This window comes from Rhamphochromis longiceps, linkage group LG7, assembly GCF_057381845.1.
Source record: "Rhamphochromis longiceps isolate RC_006_pf linkage group LG7, R_longiceps_female_GT1.1, whole genome shotgun sequence".
Classification (NCBI taxonomy): Eukaryota; Metazoa; Chordata; class Actinopteri; order Cichliformes; family Cichlidae; genus Rhamphochromis; species Rhamphochromis longiceps.
In genome coordinates this window covers 13,150,206-13,172,711 of record NC_140563.1, presented here as the reverse complement: position 1 = coordinate 13,172,711, position 22,506 = coordinate 13,150,206, and the positions used below count along the sequence as shown (strand labels likewise).

The 22,506-nt window shown below is 38.6% G+C and overlaps 4 protein-coding genes across 6 annotated transcripts; 3 read left to right on the top strand and 1 right to left on the bottom strand.

Annotated features, from left to right (window-relative positions):
- The first annotated feature begins 22 nt into the window (after positions 1–22).
- Positions 23–1,488, top strand: LOC146664892 (beta-1,3-galactosyl-O-glycosyl-glycoprotein beta-1,6-N-acetylglucosaminyltransferase 3-like). The gene has a single exon (XM_085412241.1). It carries the CDS (start codon positions 208–210, stop codon positions 1,474–1,476), a length of 1,269 nt encoding a protein of 422 aa, XP_085268367.1. The 5' UTR covers positions 23–207; the 3' UTR covers positions 1,477–1,488.
- A 902-nt stretch (positions 1,489–2,390) lies between these two features.
- LOC146664891 (beta-1,3-galactosyl-O-glycosyl-glycoprotein beta-1,6-N-acetylglucosaminyltransferase 3-like) lies at positions 2,391–3,837 on the top strand. Its single transcript, XM_085412242.1, has one exon. It carries the CDS (start codon positions 2,399–2,401, stop codon positions 3,656–3,658), a length of 1,260 nt encoding a protein of 419 aa, XP_085268368.1. The 5' UTR covers positions 2,391–2,398; the 3' UTR covers positions 3,659–3,837.
- A 3,019-nt stretch (positions 3,838–6,856) lies between these two features.
- On the top strand, positions 6,857–8,371 carry LOC146664890 (beta-1,3-galactosyl-O-glycosyl-glycoprotein beta-1,6-N-acetylglucosaminyltransferase 3-like). The gene has a single exon (XM_085412233.1). The coding sequence runs from the start codon at positions 6,896–6,898 to the stop codon at positions 8,162–8,164; it is 1,269 nt and encodes a 422-aa protein (XP_085268359.1). The 5' UTR covers positions 6,857–6,895; the 3' UTR covers positions 8,165–8,371.
- A 674-nt stretch (positions 8,372–9,045) lies between these two features.
- bnip2 (BCL2 interacting protein 2) lies at positions 9,046–21,749 on the bottom strand. 3 transcript variants are annotated; one of them, XM_085412231.1, is made up of 11 exons: positions 20,707–21,749; positions 17,813–17,908; positions 17,625–17,692; positions 14,654–14,830; positions 13,064–13,246; positions 12,367–12,469; positions 12,161–12,292; positions 11,948–12,034; positions 11,760–11,858; positions 11,121–11,156; positions 9,046–9,858 (listed from the first exon to the last, which is right to left on the bottom strand). In XM_085412231.1, exons 1-11 carry the CDS (start codon positions 21,069–21,071, stop codon positions 9,801–9,803), a joined length of 1,404 nt encoding a protein of 467 aa, XP_085268357.1. In that variant the 5' UTR covers positions 21,072–21,749; the 3' UTR covers positions 9,046–9,800. The 3 variants fall into 3 exon arrangements, with proteins under 3 accessions (XP_085268357.1, XP_085268356.1, XP_085268358.1); XM_085412230.1 differs by having other exon boundaries at positions 9,046–11,156; XM_085412232.1 differs by lacking the exon at positions 11,121–11,156 and having other exon boundaries at positions 20,707–21,748.
- Positions 21,750–22,506: the final 757 nt, after the last annotated feature.

Sequence of the window (22,506 nt, the reverse complement as noted above, 5' to 3'; positions counted from 1 at the left end):
TGTCATCTGGTCTATCAGTGGCATCAGTAGAGTTGAATACAATTCTGCAAACTGTAAAATATTCCAGGAATGTTTTTCGGTTTTCCACACCTTAGTTTTACATATTTCCTTATGTAATGAAACAGTGCAGCCTCTCACCATTTAGTCGAGCTGTAACCTGCACTGAAGACAAAGTCACCTGTGTGGCAGTCCCTTTCAAACAAGGATATGTATTTTACAAAGGGTCGTATGTTAAGAAATCTTTTTCTTACCTTGATGGTTTTGTTCCTTTCTTTTGCTCTTTGGAGATTTGGCTCTGAACAGTCATCGTCTGATCTGCAAATACCTCCTCAGTTCTCAGCTGATCTGCCTGGTTGTTCGACTATTATCACTGGTGATGTGAAAGGTAAGGAAGGTGAATTAGAAAGGCTTCTGTCATCCAAGAAAAAGAAGAATGTTTTTTCTGAGGACTTCTACATTAATGCAACAGTCAACTGTCAAGTTTACGTTGAAGAAAGAGGTTTCATCACAGCTCCTCTCAGTGAGGAAGAGAAAGATTTCCCCATTGCATACTCCATGGTGATTCATGACAAGATTGAGATGTTTGAGCGGCTTCTACGAGCTGTTTATGCTCCTCAGAACATTTACTGTGTACACGTGGACCAGAACTCCTCTGCATCATTCAAGAAGGCTGTGGCTGCGATTGCTTCATGCTTTCCTAATGTGTTTGTAGCCAGTAAATTAGAAAGAGTGGTATATGCCTCGTGGTTCAGAGTACAGGCAGATCTGAATTGCATGAAAGATCTGCTAAATACTCACATCAACTGGAGGTACCTGCTTAACACCTGTGGGACAGACTTCCCCATCAAAACAAACAGAGAGATGGTGAGGGCACTGAAGCTTCTCAATGGGAGGAACAGCATGGAGTCCGAGGTGACTTCTGGCTACAAGAAAGGTCGTTGGCAGTATCACCACAATATCACAAAGAGTGTTATCAACACAAATGTGAGGAAAAGTGACCCACCAATCAGCATCCCCATGTTCTCAGGAAATGCCTACTTTGTGGTCACAAGAGCTTTTGTGGAACATGTGATGGAGGACAGAGAGGTTCAGAAGTTTCTGGAGTGGGAGAAGGACACATACAGCCCTGATGAGCACTTGTGGGCCACCCTGCAGAGGATGCCCTCTGTTCCTGGGTCAATGCCCCAAAATGGGAAGTATGACATGTCAGACATGCTAGCTTTGGCTCGGGCAGTGAAGTGGTCGTATTTAGCAGGAGATATGAATAAGGGAGCCCCATATTACCCATGCACTGGTGTTTACAGAAGATCTGTTTGTGTGTATGGAGCGGGTGACCTCCCATGGCTCCTGAAACAACACCACCTGTTTGCAAATAAGTTTGATCCAGAGGATGATGATGTTGCCATAAGGTGTCTGGAATCAGTGCTGCGTTTCAAAGCTTTAGGCCATGACCCACTGTCCACTAGGAAAATGTGACCATTGAGTAAAACTTACAATGAATTAAAAGTGTAATTCATTATAAGTGAAGTTTGCGTTGTTTGTTGTAAGTAGAAAGTCCTTTCTAAGTTACACCCGTAGAAGATCCTGAAACAAACAACTTCATTATACTCGCTCTTCTTGGTAATGTTATCTGATTGCATTTAACACTACTCTAAAAGCGGCATTAGTAGTGTTGATGCTCAACTATGCAACAGGCAAAAATGGTCTCGGATATTTTTTAGGTTTTCCACACCTTAGATTTACAGACTTCCTTATGTAATGAAACATCCGTTTTAGTCATTCTTAGATGCATTTAGAGCTCAGAGTAATTGAGGAATGTTTCGGGATGCTCAGTATCAAGACGGACACGTAGTCAAAATTAAAATAGTTAATGTGTAAAAGAGAACGCAGCAGTAATTTTCTTTGGTATGTTTCTTTTGACTTCAGGTGAATATTTATTCTATGAAGTGCCTGTATCTGTATAATGGAAATTCTTAGACACGTGAAACAGTACAGATCATACACGTTTGTGTAAATGTATATGGGGTTTTTTTTTCAACTTGATATTAAAGTCGTGCTTGTGAAACAGTGAATTGGTCATATACTGTAAGTTAAACTTGTTTGTTGGAAAGAGAAAATCTTTTCTAATTTACATCGTTTGAATGCCTTGAAACAACTGCCTTAAACCCTGTCATCCTGGTAATGTTATCAGTGTCATCTGGTCTATCAGTGGCATCAGTAGAGTTGAATACAATTCTGCAAACTGTAAAATATTCCAGGAATGTTTTTCGGTTTTCCACACCTTAGTTTTACATATTTCCTTATGTAATGAAACAGTGCAGCCTCTCACCATTTAGTCGAGCTGTAACCTGCACTGAAGACAAAGTCACCTGTGTGGCAGTCCCTTTCAAACAAGGATATGTATTTTACAAAGGGTCGTATGTTAAGAAATCTTTTTCTTACCTTGATGGTTTTGTTCTTTTCTTTTGCTCTTTGGAGATTTGGCTCTGAACAGTCATCGTCTGATCTGCAAATACTTCCTCAGTTCTCAGCTGATTTGCCTGGTAAGTTGGCTCTTATCCCTGGAGGCAAGCAATGTGAATTAGAAGGGCTTCTGTCATCCAAGAAAAAGAAGAATGTTTTTTCTGAGGACTTCTACATTAACGCAACAGTGAACTGTCAAGTTTACATTGAAGAAAGAGGTTTCATCACAGCTCCTCTCAGTGAGGAAGAGAAAGATTTCCCCATTGCATACTCCATGGTGATCCATGACAAGATTGAGATGTTTGAGCGGCTTCTACGAGCTATTTATGCTCCTCAGAACATTTACTGTGTACACGTGGACCAGAAATCCTCTGCAACATTCAAGAAGGCTGTGGCTGCGATTGCTTCATGCTTTCCTAATGTGTTTGTAGCCAGTAAATTAGAAAGAGTGGTATATGCCTCGTGGTTCAGAGTACAGGCAGATCTGAATTGCATGAAAGATCTGCTAAATACTCACATCAACTGGAGGTACCTGCTTAACACCTGTGGGACAGACTTCCCCATCAAAACAAACAGAGAGATGGTGAGGGCACTGAAGCTTCTCAATGGGAGGAACAGCATGGAGTCCGAGGTGACTTCTGGCTACAAGAAAGGTCGTTGGCAGTATCACCACAATATCACAAAGAGTGTTATCAACACAAATGTGAGGAAAAGTGACCCACCAATCAGCATCCCCATGTTCTCAGGAAATGCCTACTTTGTGGTCACAAGAGCTTTTGTGGAACATGTGATGGAGGACAGAGAGGTTCAGAAGTTTCTGGAGTGGGAGAAGGACACATACAGCCCTGATGAGCACTTGTGGGCCACCCTGCAGAGGATGCCCTCTGTTCCTGGGTCAATGCCCCAAAATGGGAAGTATGACATGTCAGACATGCTAGCTTTGGCTCGGGCAGTGAAGTGGTCGTATTTAGCAGGAGATATGAATAAGGGAGCCCCATATTACCCATGCACTGGTGTTTATAGAAGATCTGTTTGTGTGTATGGAGCGGGTGACCTCCCATGGCTCCTGAAACAACACCACCTGTTTGCAAATAAGTTTGATCCAGAGGATGATGATGTTGCCATAAGGTGTCTGGAATCAGTGCTGCGTTTCAAAGCTTTAGGCCATGACCCACTGTCCACTAGGAAAATGTGACCATTGAGTAAAACTTACAATGAATTAAAAGTGTAATTCATTATAAGTGAAGTTTGCGTTGTTTGTTGTAAGTAGAAAGTCCTTTCTAAGTTACACCCGTAGAAGATCCTGAAACAAACAACTTCATTATACTCGCTCTTCTTGGTAATGTTATCTGATTGCATTTAACACTACTCTGTCAGTGGCATTAGTAGTGTTGATGCTCAACTATGCAACAGGCAAAAACGGTCTCGGATTTTTTTTTAGGTTTTCCACACCTTAGTTTTAGATACTTCTTTATGTAATGAAACAGTGCAGCCTCTCACCATTTCGTCAAACTGTAACCTGCACTGAAGACAAAGTCACCTGTGTGGCAGTCCCTTTCAAACAAGGATATGTATTTTACAAAGGGTCGTATGTTAAGAAATCTTTTTCTTATCTTGATGGTTTTGTTCTTTTCTTTTGCTCTTTGGACATTTGGCTCTGAACAGTCATCGTCTGATCTGCAAATACTTCCTCAGTTCTCAGCTGATCTGCCTGGTTGTTCGACTATTATCACTGGTGATGTGAAAGGTAAGGAAGGTGAATTAGGAAGGCTTCTGTCATCCAAGAAAAAGAAGAATGTTTTTTCTGAGGACTTCTACATTAATGCAACAGTGAACTGTCAGGCTTACATTGAAAAAAGAGGTTTCATCACAGCTCCTCTCAGTGAGGAAGAGAAAGATTTCCCCATTGCATACTCCATGGTGATCCATGACAACATTGAGATGTTTGAGCGGCTTCTACGAGCTGTTTATGCTCCTCAGAACATTTACTGTGTACACGTGGACCAGAAATCTCTGACCCTCTGACTGCAGGTTTTCCCGAATCGTATAAACTCATCGCATATTAATAATCAAGGAACTGCCCTCCCAGCCCATTGTTCCTTCAGTGGTGCTAATTGCAGTCATTATGCAATGTACTGTTTATAAGATTGGGGAAACCTGCTGAGACCAGCGGAGGTCACGCTGAACAACGGCTGTTGTTAGCATTTATTTAATATTAATTTCTAGTATCAGCTGATGTTCGGTGGAGCCACAGCTGTAAAAGCTGCTGGTCATGATATCGGTTTGTGTATGTGGGGAGAGGGAAACATGAAGATGAAACCAGGAGATGTCCTTACTGAATCAGTGTTTGTGTGTACAGAGAGACAGCCAGGTTCACAATGGATATAAGAAAGTTTTTTTCAAAAAAAGGAGCCACATTCAGGTAAACTTGTAAAATCAAATGATCCGTGAATCAGCAATAATGTTCGATCAGTGTTTCAATATTTATATCTTTTATTAGATATGCATGTGGTTTGGTTAGGACTTTTTGTTAGTAGTCCGCTGTAAAACTTTTAATGCGTACTCCAGCACATGACAAAACACACAGACCGCACCGGAAGAACAAAACTCCCCCCACCATACTATTCCGGTTGGGCTAGTCCCCCACAGTTATGGCAGGTCTGCACAAACAAATATTGCTTGGTGATCATTTAACCAATGATCTACAGTATTTGTTTCATATTAATTTAATTTTTCATCTAATTGTTTATAATCTATTTGTGTAAGATTGTCAGTCCAAAGAGGGAGAGAGGAAAGAGGGGAACATGAGGAGAAAGTACAAGGTCAGGAAGAACGGGGTAAGAAGACAGACAGGGAACAGTGACAGGCACAACAGAAACTGTTAAACTGACAAAGAGAAAAAACCTGATTTTACTCACACAATCTGGAAGTTGTTTTCCCCCTATATTAAACCTGCTATGCAGAATCTGCAAAACCAACATAACATTATCACAGTGATGTCATGTTTTGTGACGAGGACCCAGGCACAGAGTAATACTTACAATGATTTAAAAGTGTAATTTGTGATATTCGAGTTATTTAAGTAAATATCATGGCATTGATATGTAGTTTTTGAGATTTAAATAAATTATTATAAAGATTTATATTAAGAATTTTTTCATTGCCTTTAGTGAGGTGACGAGGAAACAGGAAGGCAGAGAAATGGAGTTACATGAAGCAAGGGTCCAAAAGCCATGCAGCATAAATAACTGAGCTATTGAGAAACATCGACTAAAATATCAGTCATGTAATATGTAAAAGCCTGTGGTTGTTACTGTGCCATTGTTTTCTTGAGTTTTTTTTTTTAATTTTATGATCAAAATGTTAATGCCTCAGATGCATCTAGAGCTCACCCTAACTGAGGTATGTATCATGGATGCACAGTATCAAGACGGACAAGTATTCAAAGTTAAAATGGTTAATGATCAAAAGAGAATGAAGAGTTAATTTGTTTTGGTAGGTTTCTTTCGACTTAAGGTGAATATTTCCTATATGAGGTGCCCGTATCTGTACAGTATATTACCATTTCTTAGACCACGTGAGTAATGTCTGAAAAGTTACAAGTTTGTGTGAATGTATATATTTTTTTCAACCTGATATTAAATTTGTAAGTGAAACTTGCATGATTTATTGTAAATAGAAATAAAATCTTTTCTAATTGATGCTATCAGTACACCTTGAAACACACCAGCGTGTTATAAACTATCATCCTGAAAATATCATCTGTTTGAATTTGCACTGGTGTATCAGTGACATCAGCACTACTGATGCTGTAAGAAATAGAGAGATATTTTTTAATGCGTATCTGCTCATTAGATTGTTTTATGTAGAAAAGAAGGCCAGCTTTGAGACTAGGTCACAGGCTGACAAGAAACTGCATGTTTTTTGTAGAGTATGAGCAACAGACAGAGTGAAACTAAGTTCAGACAGACCTTAGAAAGGGGAAGTTATTGCAAGCTGCACAGGAAGTTTTAGTGCACAGGCATATTAATAGATAAGACACAGAAAAGTGGAACTTTGCCATATGAGGAATGTTGGTATCGAAACTGTGTGACGTGTAAAGTACCAAAATAATATATGAGACATAGTTTATGATTCTAATGTTAGAGATCCTGCAACTGGCGTTTGGGCTGTGCAGGGGTCTCTCTCTTCCGGAAGATGATTGAATAAAAAGAAATATAGATGTTTTAATACACTATGAGTCGGTTTTCTCTGATCTATCATGGGGACAAAAGAAATAGATGTAATACGCATAACCTCCCAGGTAATGTTTTTATTGTCTCCGCCTTAGCTTGACACACCTCCCCACGGTGCAGCCTCTCACCATTTAGTCGAATTGTAACCTGCACTGAAGACAAAGTCACCTGTGTGGCAGTCCCTTTCAAACAAGGATATGTATTTTACAAAGGGTCGTATGTTAAGAAATCTTTTTCTTACCTTGATGGTTTTGTTCTTTTCTTTTGCTCTTTGGAGATTTGGCTCTGAACAGTCACCGTCTGATCTGCAAATACCTCCTCAGTTCTCAGCTGATCTGCCTGGTTGTTCGACTATTATCACTGGTGATGTGAAAGGTAAGGAAGGTGAATTAGAAAGGCTTCTGTCATCCAGGAAAAAGAAGAATGTTTTTTCTGAGGACTTCTACATTAATGCAACAGTGAACTGTCAGGCTTACATTGAAAAAAGAGGTTTCATCACAGCTCCTCTCAGTGAGGAAGAGAAAGATTTCCCCATTGCATACTCCATGGTGATCCATGACAACATTGAGATGTTTGAGCGGCTTCTACGAGCTGTTTATGCTCCTCAGAACATTTACTGTGTACACGTGGACCAGAACTCCTCTGCATCATTCATGAAGGCTGTGGCTGCGATTGCTTCATGCTTTCCTAATGTGTTTGTAGCCAGTAAATTAGAAAGAGTGGTATATGCCTCGTGGTTCAGAGTACAGGCAGATCTGAATTGCATGAAAGATCTGCTAAATACTCACATCAACTGGAGGTACCTGCTTAACACCTGTGGGACAGACTTCCCCATCAAAACAAACAGAGAGATGGTGAGGGCACTGAAGCTTCTCAATGGGAGGAACAGCATGGAGTCCGAGGTGAATTCTGGCTACAAGAAAGGTCGTTGGCAGTATCACCACAATATCACAAAGAGTGTTATCAACACAAATGTGAGGAAAAGTGACCCACCAATCAGCATCCCCATGTTCTCAGGAAATGCCTACTTTGTGGTCACAAGAGCTTTTGTGGAACATGTGATGGAGGACAGAGAGGTTCAGAAGTTTCTGGAGTGGGAGAAGGACACATACAGCCCTGATGAGCACTTGTGGGCCACCCTGCAGAGGATGCCCTCTGTTCCTGGGTCAATGCCCCAAAATGGGAAGTATGACATGTCAGACATGCTAGCTTTGGCTCGGGCAGTGAAGTGGTCGTATTTAGCAGGAGATATGAATAAGGGAGCCCCATATTACCCATGCACTGGTGTTTACAGAAGATCTGTTTGTGTGTATGGAGCGGGTGACCTCCCATGGCTCCTGAAACAACACCACCTGTTTGCAAATAAGTTTGATCCAGAGGATGATGATGTTGCCATAAGGTGTCTGGAATCAGTGCTGCGTTTCAAAGCTTTAGGTCATGATCCACTGTCCACTAGGAAAATGTGACCATTGAGTAATACTTACAATGAATTAAAAGTGTAATTCATTATAAGTGAAGTTTGCGTTGTTTGTTGTAAGTAGAAAGTCCTTTCTAAGTTACACCCGTAGAAGATCCTGAGTTTTATTTTTGCCTTTAGTGGTTAAAAAGATAAGAATGTTGGGAGGTGTTGTAACAAAGCAAAGGGGTCTAATGCCTTGGTTTTTCAACAACTATGGAGAATTTGATTTTTTCAGATCAGCAATAATTTATACTAAAATGTCAGTCATGTAAATGTAAAATCCCGTGGCTGTCACTGTTCCTTGTCATTTTTGGTACTTCTTTCAAGCCTTCTTGTAGAGCTGTTAATAGTTTCTTGTCAGTGAAACCTGTAATTGCAGTGCCATCTAGTGGAGCTCAAGTATGGCAGAAGAGACACGCAAAGGTGAAAAACATTGCTTAAAGTATGTCTATTAAACTTTCACAACAGATCATTTGAAATTCAAATCTTTTCTTTTTAAGTGTATTGTTTTTGTATTGTATTTTTTTTATATTGTATTTAAACAGAGGTTTCTCAAATTTTGTCCTTGCAATTACTAGGTAGTTAACTCAGCTCACATTGTCTCAAGCAAAAGTTTTAACCTAACTGAAAGCACATTTACTGCAGAACTACTGCATTAGGCTACATTTTTATTTCCATATAGACAATTAATAGCTGAGTGCACGTTGCCTTTTGTTTTTGTTCTTGTAAATTCTCATTTCCTGTTAAACATACTTTTGACCACTACAGAACTATTGTAGCGCAAAAACTATCTTGTTATTCCCAAAAATTTTGCATTACAAAAAAAAAAAAAAAAAAAAAAAAGATCTAAAACTAATAATAACAACAATAATAAAAGATACAAAGCAATCAGATTGGATCCATGGCTTTACTTTGAAGGAAATGAGAAAATAAAGACCTACATCCTTGGTTCAGATAGTTTCTTTCGCAAGTGTTCACCCCCAACAAGCAAAAACAGTACATTCAAGTGAGGGGCCAAAAGAAAAAAAAAAAAGAAAAAAAAAAAAAGATCGAGAAAAAGAAAAAAAAAGATAAAATAAAAACAAAGATTTCCTTTCCCCAGGCAGGATTTTAACAGAGAACATCAGCAGTGAACAGTGAACAAGATGCCATTAAACGTGTTCTATCCAATGCCACTCAGTGAGTCAGTGACCTAATACGCAGTTTAAAATCAGATCCATCATAAAAATATATTAATTTATTTCCTTTGACACCTTTTGAATATAAATATATAATTTTAAATGTAATAAAGTAGAACATGCATCAACCACTTGTAACAAGAGTGCCTCAAATAGTGTACATACACCAGTAGCTACAGGGAAACCAATGCGCTTAGTTTGACATGAGATACAGGAGTAAATAAAAAAGGATTAAAAAGTTTATGACAGCATGTGGACAAAGTGCTGCAGATCAAACTGGTTGACACAGAAATGCAGCACAAAAACAAAAAACAGTTCCAACATGTAACAGGCAGCATCATGTCAAAAAGGCACTTTCTTGATGCAAAGAAGCCTCCAGTCCCATCACCCAGAAAACAAACATGAATGGCTGCAGTCCTCAACATTCTTCACCGTTCCTTTCCACGTCTCGAAGCGTGAGCCAGGTCACTCCGGGACAGTAGCAGCTGCGCTCTCCGTTTTGCCGTGCATGTCCTGATCGATTCTGCACACAAGTTTAGTGGTCATTAAAACTGTACAAAATCTGTAACACTATCAAAATGGGATTTTTTGGTGTCAGGATTATTTCTATACACAGGAATGTATAAAAATGATCAGACTCACTAGACCAGTTTGCCCAAAAAAAAAAAAAAAAAAAAAAAAAAAAATTTAAAACGCTAAAATATATACAAATCCCAATTTGTATATTGTATATACACATGTATATATTTTGTATACATGCAACTTCTTAAAATGTCTGATCAGTACAAAGATCAGTACCAGCTGTATCGTTAAAAGTTTCCTGTTTCCATTGAAAAGTGAAAAATTTCTACTTTGGCTTCTACTTTAGCAGTAAAAATACATTAAATATTGCCAGAAAAGCCTTTGTCTTGCTGAATACCATCTCTTCCTGAGTGGTCATTACTGAATCAACAATAAGCAGAATATTAAAACTGAAAGAAGTGGCAATTACCAAAAATCAGTGGGCAGCGGGTAAGCAGTGAGTCATGCAAAGAGCTGTGAGAATGAACAAACCGTGTGTTCAGTGAGAGCCAGTTACTAAACCATGTGAGGCCACGGCTGCAGTGCCACCAAAAACCACAGTGACTAAGGCGAGCTACTTCCTTACTTGACCCCATTCATTTGTACACACGAACAAACTTACCAAACACCAACCTCCTCAAAATAAGAGCCTGTTTTTCACAAGATAAATGCAAGTAAGTGCAACTTAATGCCCTGGCTTTTTTTACCTTAACAAGCAGCAACACATTCAGCTTCCTTGAAACCTTATCTTCATGTAGCTTGTGAAGTTATGACTTGTGACAGCAAGTATGAGCTGTGAGCAAGCACGCTCTGCGGCTTAAAAAAAACAAACAAAACTAAGTGCTGAATACAATTTTAAGGTAGCTTTGAGGTAATAAATGTAAATGCAATAGTCTTTTGGGGATGATCTTCACAAAAGTGGCTCAGAAAATCTATTTAGCTGGTTAAATAATCACCAAGTCACCTATTTTTTGGAGACCAAAAAATGTACTCTCAATCTGTTAATTAGGAAGGTAAATCCTGAATCAAATCAGATGAACATGTGGGGAGTTGAAGAGGAAAGCTGTTGATTCGGGACAAGCAGTAACTAAAAATCATCCAACTATGAAAATGAAAGAAAGTTAGGTGTCTTGGTGCATTTCTGAAAGCCAACTCATCATTTCTCTGTTAGTTTTATGAAATGCAGAAGATGCGGAAGCTGACCCTGGGTGAAAGTGCATATACCTTTTACGGCTTTTCCTATTTTTTTCCTCGTCAAACCTTAAGAAGGGGGCAGGGAAATCGGGTTAGGCAGAAGAAGAAACACACAGCCGACAGCAACCACACATCCAAAAGAGAAAAACATTTTACTGAGTTTCACTGAGTCAAGATGAGTTATTTGTGCTGCCTTTTTAAATGCCGTGACGATACAAGATTTGTCACGTGCAGAGCCTCAAAGAAGAAGACAGCATGAGTAATTTGTAGTGCAGCTCAATAATTATGCATATTAGCAAAGAAATGAAGACTACGATATTTAACAGCAGCTTATAGAATACTTACAAAACAACAACCTAAGCTGTGTATACACTGGAAGCAATATGTAGTGACGTGGCAATAAAACATTGCCATTGTAACATGGGATCATGCATATATGATGATGATAATAATAATAATAATAATAATAATAATAATAATAATAATAATAATAATCATAATAATAATAATAGTAATGCTTATGGGCTTTGGGCAGACTGTATCTCCTGTATAATGACGCAGTGTGCACATTTAGGTCAGTGGGACACAGCTAACTTACGGCCTACCCTTGCCACGAGGAAAACCACTATAATGCAACACAGACATCAGTGCTACAAACACCATACTTACTGTTTGATACAATCTGGTATGGACACATACTCCATTGGAACCAGGTCAGCAAGGTCTGACAAGCTGTACACGTACTTGATTTTCTGACTAAATTTGGAGCTGTGAAAAAGAAATCAGAAACATTCAGAATAAAGAGATTACACCACGAATGTCTTTGACTTGTGATTACCTTTTTACATTACAGTTACCTTATGAAAGGTTTGGTGAGTGCCAGCAGGGTGCGAATGAACCAAGAGGGGTGTACGATTATCAAGGATTTCAGATTCTTCCGTAGCCTGTACAGAAGAGTGAGGACAGGTGTTACGATCTGATGCTTATTTGTCTGAAGTGACCCAAATATCTATGTTCTCATATTGTCTGTCTTTTAAAAACCAGTTTTCCAAGTTGTGCAACTCACTCACCTCCTATCAATCTGCTGATAGCACTTTCTAAGCCAGCCAACAGTTGGCATCTTCTTACGAGAGGTCGCCCCGTTTAAATACACAATCATATAGTTCTCAGCAACCAAAAGCTCCAGTGTGCCAATGACGTACCTGAAACAAGAATATCGCATTTGACACAGCTCTCTAAAATGTGCGAAGGAACTAAATTTCAAATAAAAACTCACTTGAATAAATTCTCCATGATGTATCTGTAATTTGGCTGATTGCTCTCCGGCATAAAGCACACAGCAAACACAATTACGGCATTCAAACCGTCTCCATAGTAACCTGCAATGAAAGATTCAAACGCCACAAAGTCATTTTTAATATTTAAAAAAAAAAAAAAAGGAATTCATACTGTGAATACACACAAGCTGATTGAATCATGTCAAACGTGTACCGGCAATACAGTTTATTCATCCACTGCTGCTACCAAAGAACCGATCGGATAAAATATGAGCCAATCATAACATTGTTTTGGGCTTACTGTGTCTATAAGATTAATTAGCATGCCATTTGTTCTTTGCTCTGGTGGGAGGAGCCAGACTATGGCTTTGATTGTGTCATCACTGGATTTAACCGTTAATGAAGCCATAATCTTGTGAATCAACGTTTTGTAAAAGTGTAACCTCTGTGATGAAAGCTTTTTAAGCCTCAAGCTGGGGCAGATATACCTAAGTGTCTTTGTTGTCAGATTTCACCGATGACTCTATAAATGTAGTTTTCATGTCCTGGCTGCAGCTGGAATTAAGATTAGGAATCACTCATAATTTATTTAGAGAGGCCCTTAAAAATAATACTTCTAATAAGTACAGTGAGATGCTGCCAAATTGTATGTAAAGTTTCAAGACTTGCTACTAGAGGTACTTCAATGGTACTGGCCTCCATGGCTGATGACTCTCTTGTAAGGTTCAATGGCCTTCATGTCCACTCTGTGTTCCTGGTCTCCAATACGAAGCATCTTCCAGCGTCGACTGTCTTCCCTCTCCTCTGAGGCCGAATACTCGTGAACTGACTCCACGCCTTTCTGTAGTAGTTCTGTGGGTTTTGGCTTAGGAAGATCATCTGAAGGAGAAGAGGCAAGTTAAACTAACAACTTGAATGCTGCAAACTTAACACATGATTCAAATCAGATTCCTTTTGGTCAAATGTGATACAATTTTGAGATCACTCGATAATTCGTATTTTAAATTTCAAATCATATGCACATTTATTTTCTTGCTTTAATCTTGTGTATCTTGAGGGATGTTCTTTCTCTGAATCAACACCAACATTCACATCCTCAATTCCATACGCTCACTTCACTTTTTCTGGGGAGAAAATTCATAATTTCCTGTAGGAAAGCAAAAGCAAAACACACTTCTACTGTAGAGTGCTGCATTTGCTCAAATGCCCAAGGATATCTGAGGATCGTTTGTAAGATTTACAGCATAGCTGCATGATGTGCAGAATGTCAAGTTCATCATGCAGACATCAAGGAAAGTACTCACATGATCACATGATATCAAGCATGCAACAAGCAAATCAAAACTTATGAAACCGTGAGATTAAATCAAACGGACAAACTTGAGTGTGTTTTCTGTGAAGAGGACCAAAATGTTCTTAATTTAATTTAATTCTAATTGTCTGGTCTCATGTCTTGTTTGATTTTGGAACAATATAACTTAATACAAGTTTAATTTAAGTTTTATGCTTAAGGCATTTACTCTTTTATTACTGTGTTAAGCAACTGCGGCAAATCAATTTTCGTGCAGAGATCAATGAAGTTTTCTTGTTCCAGTAGTTATTCTCTGAAATTTGAATGCTTTTAAATTGTGACTCACTGAATAACTGATAATCAAACAGGACAAAATGGCCAACAATTTCACCATTAAGTGATAACCTGCTATTGTTTACTCAAGCAGGAACAATTGAAAGAAAGGGGGAGATGAATCAAATATATTAAGTAAAAATGAAAGGGTATGAAATATGGTGGGGAGGAACAAACCAAACGAACAAAAATGAAAAACAAACAAAAAAACATCTTGATTTGTTTGAAAAATAAAAAGACAGCTGTCCAAAAGATCTTACCACAAGGAACAGAGAAACCTGTTGCTGGCCTGCAGCCTGTTTCCAGGCAGAGAATGGAAACAATTCTTCCAAGTGAAAAAGAGGAAGGCAGCAGTGTGGAAACAAAAAACAACAAAGCATATTTTAACCACACTGCAGGCAGTCAGCTGCCTAAGCAAACCTGTAAAAAATACAGGAAGAAAAAAAAAAACAAAACACATGGACGCAAGAACCCAGATATTAAAAAAAAGACCGGAGAACTTCTGTTTGTTGTGAAAATAACATCCCAACTAGACCTCATCTAAAAGATGATGTGTAACATCTGCCTTTAAATAAGCAAAGTGAAACAATGAGGGTTAAAGGATAATACCAGAAGTACCAGACCAATATTTTTAATTATTTTTAATTATATATAATTCCTACCTTCCCATTCAAATTCATTGCTGTTGTCCGAGGGCGTGTCCATGTCACTGAGGTCTAGCTCTGTGCTTTCATCCAGCTCGTCAGAGAGAAGAGAACCTTCACTGCGGTCAAGAGTGAGACTGATGTCTGGAGCTGCAAGTTTTTTCTTAGTCTTCTTGCCATGATTCACTGCGTAGCCTAGGGTAGGATGTCAAATCAATAATGATTATACGGTCTACTGTGAGAACAGCTTTTTGAAAGGTTCAAGCTTTTTCAGGTCAGAGATAACACAGTGATTACATGTGGTGAGCAGTTCTTTTCTGGTGCGTCTCTTATTTAAGTAGGGATTGGAATCATGGGTTGGTAGGAAGAGGCATTTTAACCTATTGCATAGGCAGTATTCTTGTTGGTACTTATTTTAATGTGTGTGTGCATTTCAACTAAAAGTGAATGCAGGGCTTTTCATTTTGACAGTATTTTTAATGTGCAGTCTTACCAGTTTTCCTTATAAAAGAAATTATAAAAACTTTCTACTGCTAATACCAAAAAAGATCTATTTTAAATTGGTATTTAAAGACAGAAACGGAAGAGCAAATTTAAGAATTTATGGAGGGAAAATATCCAATAATAGTTAGAAATATGCACTAAAATATGCTATAAAAATTATTTTTTGAAACTGGCTCAGAGAAATTAGTCCATGTATTCATACTGGGGAAATGAAACTACTGTAATGCTCTATTTGGCAGATTATCCAAATCATCAGTAGCTTGTTCAGAATGCAACCAGAACCTTCACACATACTTGTAAATTTGAACATATTACCCAAATTTTGAAGTGCCCCCAGTTCAGTACGGAATTTACTTTAAAATGCTTCTATTAGTTCATAAAGCCCTCAATGGTTTGGCTGAACAGTAGATCTCTGACTTCCTCAGTATCTATAACCCAATTAGACCTCTCAGGCCATCAGGTACAGACATTTTAATGGTTCCAAACATCTTGGATATTTGGCACACAGAGCAGCAGATGCAGATGGGGATCGAACCACCAACTACCTGATTAGTAGATTAGCCTGCTCTACCACCTGGCTGTAGCTCAGCACAAAGTGTGTGTGTTACCTTGTATTTCTTTGTCAAGTTTTTTTTAATTTTTTTTATTTTTATCTTTTATGACATTGAGTTTACATGTCATGAAATGTGCTATATGAATAAAATTGAAATCGACATTAATGATATTGTTTATATACTCATAACAAAAAGGAAATCTCTTTTCCAAATTTCTATAGCAATGAAAGCAGAACTGACAATGCCAGGGATAATGATTACTAAAGTATTTAATTAGCTCCAGAGCCAGTTTAATACTATGCTTTGGTACTTCACAGAGCTTGTTTATGAAAAAATACTTTTCAAATACTTTGAAGTTCAGCCAACACTAATGTGAAGCTTGGCTGGTATAGAAATTAAGTGACACTTTCAACATTACAGTCTTTTAAAATGGAAATTTTGGTTTCAGCGAACATCATTCCACTGCAGCTTGGCAAAGAAATATCACGGTATAATTTGAAGCATGTGCGGTAACGATATATATATCGCGATATATTCTTTTCTTCTGTATAACGTATTTTTACACACCATTGGGCACACTTAAAATCATTTAATTTTCTCAAAAGATCAACAGTGTGCCTTATGTATGAATTCTGGTTGTGGTTACCGACCTCAAACAGATTTTATGTAGTACATGGCGCGCAGAAATCTGTCAAAAATGTTTCAGTACGACTTTGGTAAGCTATGAAGGCGCACCGCTTGATGGATTGCCGGAGCATTACGGCTGCCGTAGTGAGGAGCCTTGCGGAGTAATCTGGGTCCAAAACTCTGTCTGCTTCAGGTCCCAAAGTCAAACAAACACTGCAGCATCACTGAGAGTTAAAAACTGTCTAAATTCTTTCACCTTTAATAAAATGATCAGCGTTGCTGCTTTACCAGGTGTAAGGTGTGAGGAAGTGACGGAAGATTTGCGCATGCGGGGTGCCGATCGGGTTTCCGGTACGGATCGGGTAGTGACAAGGAAGTTAGCTCGCTAGTTTCCACCTAAACATGATATTGCATGTTCTGACTGAGAGATCTCTGAAAAATTCAAACGTACAGCTCTGCTGTCATTTCCAACATAAATGAAGACAGAAAACTAAACAGCAGTGACTTTGCAGGGTTACTGAAGTTGAGCTAGCTGGTATATAGTGATGTGCTACGTGATCGCTAGCAAAACAGCTACGTTAGCATAACATTAGCACAGTGAAGCTGAAGGATGGCTGTTAACTTTTTTCCACTCGATAAATGTTAACGTGAGGGTTTCTGGTGGTTAGGGACATATACAATCACATGTCGGGATGCTGTAAACGGACCAAACTTCAGTCAGGAGAACATCTGAGATAATCCATTCACAATACGAGGTTAGTCATTAATATACTGCAACAACATGGAATAGAGCAGCTGCGAGAGAATTCAGCAAAAATTAATCAATGGTACGGAAGTCTAGGAAGTGCAGTTTTTGGCTTTCCCCGTATTCCAAAAGTGCTTAGTCTCTTTGCTATTACCGTCGCTCGACATAATTTGCAGATGATATTGTTTGCAGCCGCTGCGATGCTTTCGACCAAAACAGGCGCAGCTTGATGACACCATCAACATTCGCTATCGCAGTAAAGTCAAAATCTCTACCGTTGGCCAATTTTATATTGTTTCTACCGTATACCTTTTATACCGCCCACCCCTACCTGAGAGGATTTTGTACTAAAAAGACCACGTCAGAAATTACTCTTTTGATTTGTAAAACTCAGACTGCTCAGGCCTCAGTTTCAGCTGAATGCACATGAATTGAAGATCAACCAGTATCTCTTTTAACTTCCATATGGCCATGTGCATTTTAAAATGCAAGAACTTTGTTCTTCAGTGTTCTGTTTTTGACTGTAGCAATGCAAAGAACAGTATTGTGTTTTCATTACCAGAGTTTCCTGCCTCAGAAGCTTCTGCAAAAAGCTCATCTTCAAGCTCCTCTTCCTCTGGGAGAGGCCTAAGATTCATACAAAAGATAATGATACATTCAACAGATTCACGGTTAATGGGACTTTGAAAAACCCAAACATGTGATGCAAAGCTATGAAGCATGATATAAGTGCGATTGAGACAGTACCGTGGAAAGTCCTCATCCTGCCACTCTTCCTTAAGTTCAACTCCTTCCATTCTGAGGCGGGCTTCTGTTGTGGCAACTGACTCTTGACGTTCAAGGCTGGGAATGAAAAGGGGAAAAAGGTTGAACAATCTGTTATGGTTAACAATCTCTAACTGCTTGATTGTTGTCTTGCACTTGAAAATGTATCAAGATCAGGAGGAGGGCAAGCGGAAATTATCTGTGAAATCCAAGCGTGTAATTGGGCATCTTAAAACAATGACTTGTTTAGTCTTAAAATGATTAAGGGGAAAATGCAGACGCACTCCTGATGTGCTGAAAGTAAGGCAATTTTTGTCCTTGGGCTAATACATCATCAATTAAAATCTTCAAAAAGTCAGTGTATAATAGGTACACTTGGCTACACAAAAGCACATGAGCATACACTGTACGAATAAAGAAGGAAGAACATCTGCCATAATAACTGGATTTATTCGAAACAAATCAATTCGATTTTAAATTAATAAGCTGACAAGTAATTTTACTTAAGCTATACTAATGCAAAAGGTACCCAACAAACCCAAAAAACAAAACAGTCCTCTAATACTCAAAATGCTGCCAACTTAAAGAACCAATATACGTTTACAGGTCTGTAGGTCCAAAATAAGGGTTGGCATTTTTGAGTAATTTTTGACCCCCAAGAACTGTAAGGAGGTGAAAAATATCTTTGACCCTTACAATGAAGGCACCAGAGCCTGCAAGTATTGATTCACCCACCAATATTACTTATAATTGCAAAACTAAAATCTTCTTTACATATCACTACTATGCATGTGTCACATTCATGTTTATTAAAGGAAATAATATCTAAAATATTGAACTCATAAAATAACTAACTATTGGTATTGATCCTAAAAATCCTATATCTGTCAGGCTACGTTTTCATTGCCAACAAAGTAGAGCAACTGTAAAGTGTGGGGTAAAAAGATTATGGAGATAAAAGCATGTTTTTGGACTGTATATTCAATATTGTGGCTTTTAATGATTAAAGCAACCTAAAAGGAAGTTTATCCTCATTGCCTGTTTTCAATTAATAAAATGTCTTAACATGAGACAAAAGTAATCATATGAAATAGATGTTTGAAAATCTCAGTTTCAGTAGCTTCTTAAAAAGCTTACAAGCTTGTGCTAAGGGCTTAGTTTATAAACCGACTGCTCACCAGTGCAGACCAATGGTATCTGTATCCATGTTGTACCAAGCTCCCTTTGATGCATTAATCATATAGACTGCGGAATTTGTACTTCCAGACACACAAACATTCTGGGCATTCAGTACTCAACATTTCATAATATGTCAGTTTAGCTGTCTACTTGTACATGGTGCTAATCCTCACATTACATCTGAAATCCAACTGCTACAGGAATGTAGTTTCCTGAGAGGGAACCATTGCAATCAATGCAAATGGAAGCATATAGAAAGAAATTAGCTACATTAAAAAGTCAAAAGGAAAAGATGACAGAAATTTTAAAGGTGTAATTATTATACTGAGCACAATAGAGAACTGAATTAATATGGATATCAGTGGGGGATGGTTCAACTATGGAAAAACTTTAAAGATGCAATGCTAATTTGTTTAAATAAAGCTCAAGGCAAAAGTAAATGTGTTACCAGTTAAGAAGTCATTTTTCATATTCATAATTTCAACATAAATGAAACAAATACAAGATTATTGTAAGTTTATCATTCTATCTACATTTATTTTTGCTGCGTTTTTCTGTTTTAGTTATGTGAAGGGTTGAAGTCTGTTACCATTCTTTATAGCTCCCTCCAAGTTAATATTCACAATACTTAGTTTAAAAATCCCTCAGGGGTGCAGAGCAAAGTGCACTAATGTCTGTAGAGAAAACCTTCAATTTCACATCTTAACAAGTTCAGAAGTTACCGTAGGCAAACCTTTGTAAATGACCAGTTTGGCTAAACTGAAACAGCTTTTTCTGAACTTAAGATCTGCAAAGTAATCTGATGGTCCTGAATTAGTTTTGGGATGGCTGGTTTCCAACAGTTTCTGGCAAGATGTTGAAAACAACTATTTTTAGAGCAAAGTACCAGTGCTACAAAGACGTAGATGAACTCTGAGGTTAAATGATGACATTTTTGGAAGTTAACTCCTGGACAAGCAATTTTCAAGATTACTGCAAAAAATGTAAAATAATAAATAAAAAAAACACACCTATAAGTACAATGTTTTAGAGTATCCACGCCATGTCAAGTTGCTTATTTTTTCCTGCATGAAAAAAACATTACTGACAAATATCTAATAAGAGAAATGGAATGAAGACACAAGAGTGATTGGCTCCCAGTAAGCAATATTTATTGACAATAATAGTTAAGGATAGGTGGCTTGTCAATTCTGAAATCCATAGCTTTGACACATCTTTCTGCAGAGGATCGATGTTGTGCTAAAAAGTGACTCCTGATTTTTCCATGTTTCTTTTTTAATATGTAATATGAATTTTTAATGTCAATGAGACTTTCAACCTGAATAAATAAAAGGACATAAAAGTCACTCTTCCAAAAACTGATTTCAGTTTCTACCCTATGACAGGGATGCTTTTCTGGCTGAAAATGACTTCATTCATGAGAGACATGTCTGAGATATATTTCACAGACTGTAGGCCAATGATACGACGCTCTTTGGCACGCCACCGGAGCCTATCCCAACTGACACAGGGCCGTCAGACTACGCTATAACCAATACAGAGGCAGATAAACAAACAGTCACATGTACACCTAGGTCCACTTTAGAACCACCGACAAAACTATCGTTTGACTCTGGGAGAGACTAAACCATATCTGTGCTAATTTTCTCATAGTTTGCTTCTATGTAAGGAAAACACAAAAATGTCTAAATACACACCTTCCAGTGGCTCCAGCTGGTGAGCGTGGCTGGGGAACGCTCACCGGGGTAGAGCTTTTTCCTCGTTGCTTCTGCACATTGTCTGGAGTCTTCCTTTCTTGTGGCGTACCGCTTTTTTTGGTTAGACTGTCTTGAAACTCCTCTTCGCCCTTTTCTGCAGCAGAAGCTGTGCTATTTTGCAATTCGTCTGTTTCCTCGTCATCGCCTTCTCCCGATACACCGGATGATGACGGGCTGGAAGTCTGTCTGTTTCCCAAATCCTCAAGAGTCCTCCTGGGTGTGACAGTATCTGGGCTGCTATTGTTCAAATTCATATTACTTACACCCTTCAGCACCGCTTCACTCTCAATCACATCCGATGCCATAAGTTTCTCGGTTGTCCCGGTGGTACAGCAGATCAGAGTTAAAGAGTCTGACCGTGAAACGCTTTAATCACCGTTCAGCTCCTTGACCAACTCAACCAGAAAGAAAAATCTGACTTACACAACTTCTTTGGAAGTTTGTGGCTAACAGGATAGCTCTCGTCTGCTGCACAGCTAGCCCAGAGACGTGGCGCTAGCAGCTAGCTATGCCAACTAACAGCATATCTCATTAACCAAACAGTGTCAAATATCACGCGAAGTCTACAGATAGTCACCTTTTCTAAATGCGTCACGGTGTTAACTCAAGAGTCCTAAAGAGTTCTAGCTTTGCAGAAGCATAGGTGCGCAGTTATCCTACTTATCAGTTTCCTTCCTTCCTTCCTCCAAGTCCAGAGGGCTCTCCGGTGGACGTAACACATTCAGTCAGGCTAGCTTTGGGGTTAGCAAAGTTTAGCCACGACAAAACAAGCTTTGTATTCCAATTAACGCTGTCTATGAGCCAAAAAAGAAATAATTCGGCAGTCATCAACTACAGCTCAACGTAAAGACAGTCTTTTCTTGGACCCATGTTAAATACAAAGACTACTTCCTTTTAATTTGCCGACACACGAACCTCGGCAACTAAACGGCAGAAGTTAACCGTTTGCTAACAACGCCTTGCTCTATCATGGATATGCATACAGTTTATGGTCAGCGGAGTTGCCAGTTGTGTTTCCTGCAGATTCTTCGGCATAAACGACACAGTTTGTGGTCACGTGTGATTTATGAATTTATTTTTTTGTGTGCAAGCACACAAAAGCACGCCAAATTTCATTAAAATGTCATTTTGGTGCACTGTAAGCTTTTCTTTTTACTGCCCTGCTGTGACCACGAGTAACATAATGATATTATATTTTCAAAACTGAAACTTCTTTTTGAGTGTCCCACATAAAATAAAGTTAGCACAATGTAGATTATAAAGTATGTAATAATAATGATAAAAAACAAAACAACGCAATATACCTAAAGAGTTAATCGCTCAGACTGCTCTGGTCCGTGGAAAACGAGCAAATCTGGCAACCCCTAATGGCAACGGCCCTTCCATTAGCCGCAGAAGTGTCTTTACCCTAGCAAGCTTCACTGCCCTCTGCTGATACTGGAAACATATAATGACAAGGTAGAGACTACGCAGTCTGGTTCACACACGTCTCTAATCCAGCTCTGTTGTCCAAATTGTATTTTTTGCTTTCATCTTGCTATCCATTAGTGATTCGTGCAGCAGTGGGTTAAAGGTTAAAAACCGCAACGTGCTGATTTCGTCTGATGGTTTATACTAGGAATCGCACTGTTCTCTCTTATAGTGGGAAGTAACTGCTAGTTATTTGGTCAAGCCAAAGTAATTTTTTTTTCACTTTTTCTTTTTATTCACTTTATTTAATAAGCATTAGTGACGCTGTGT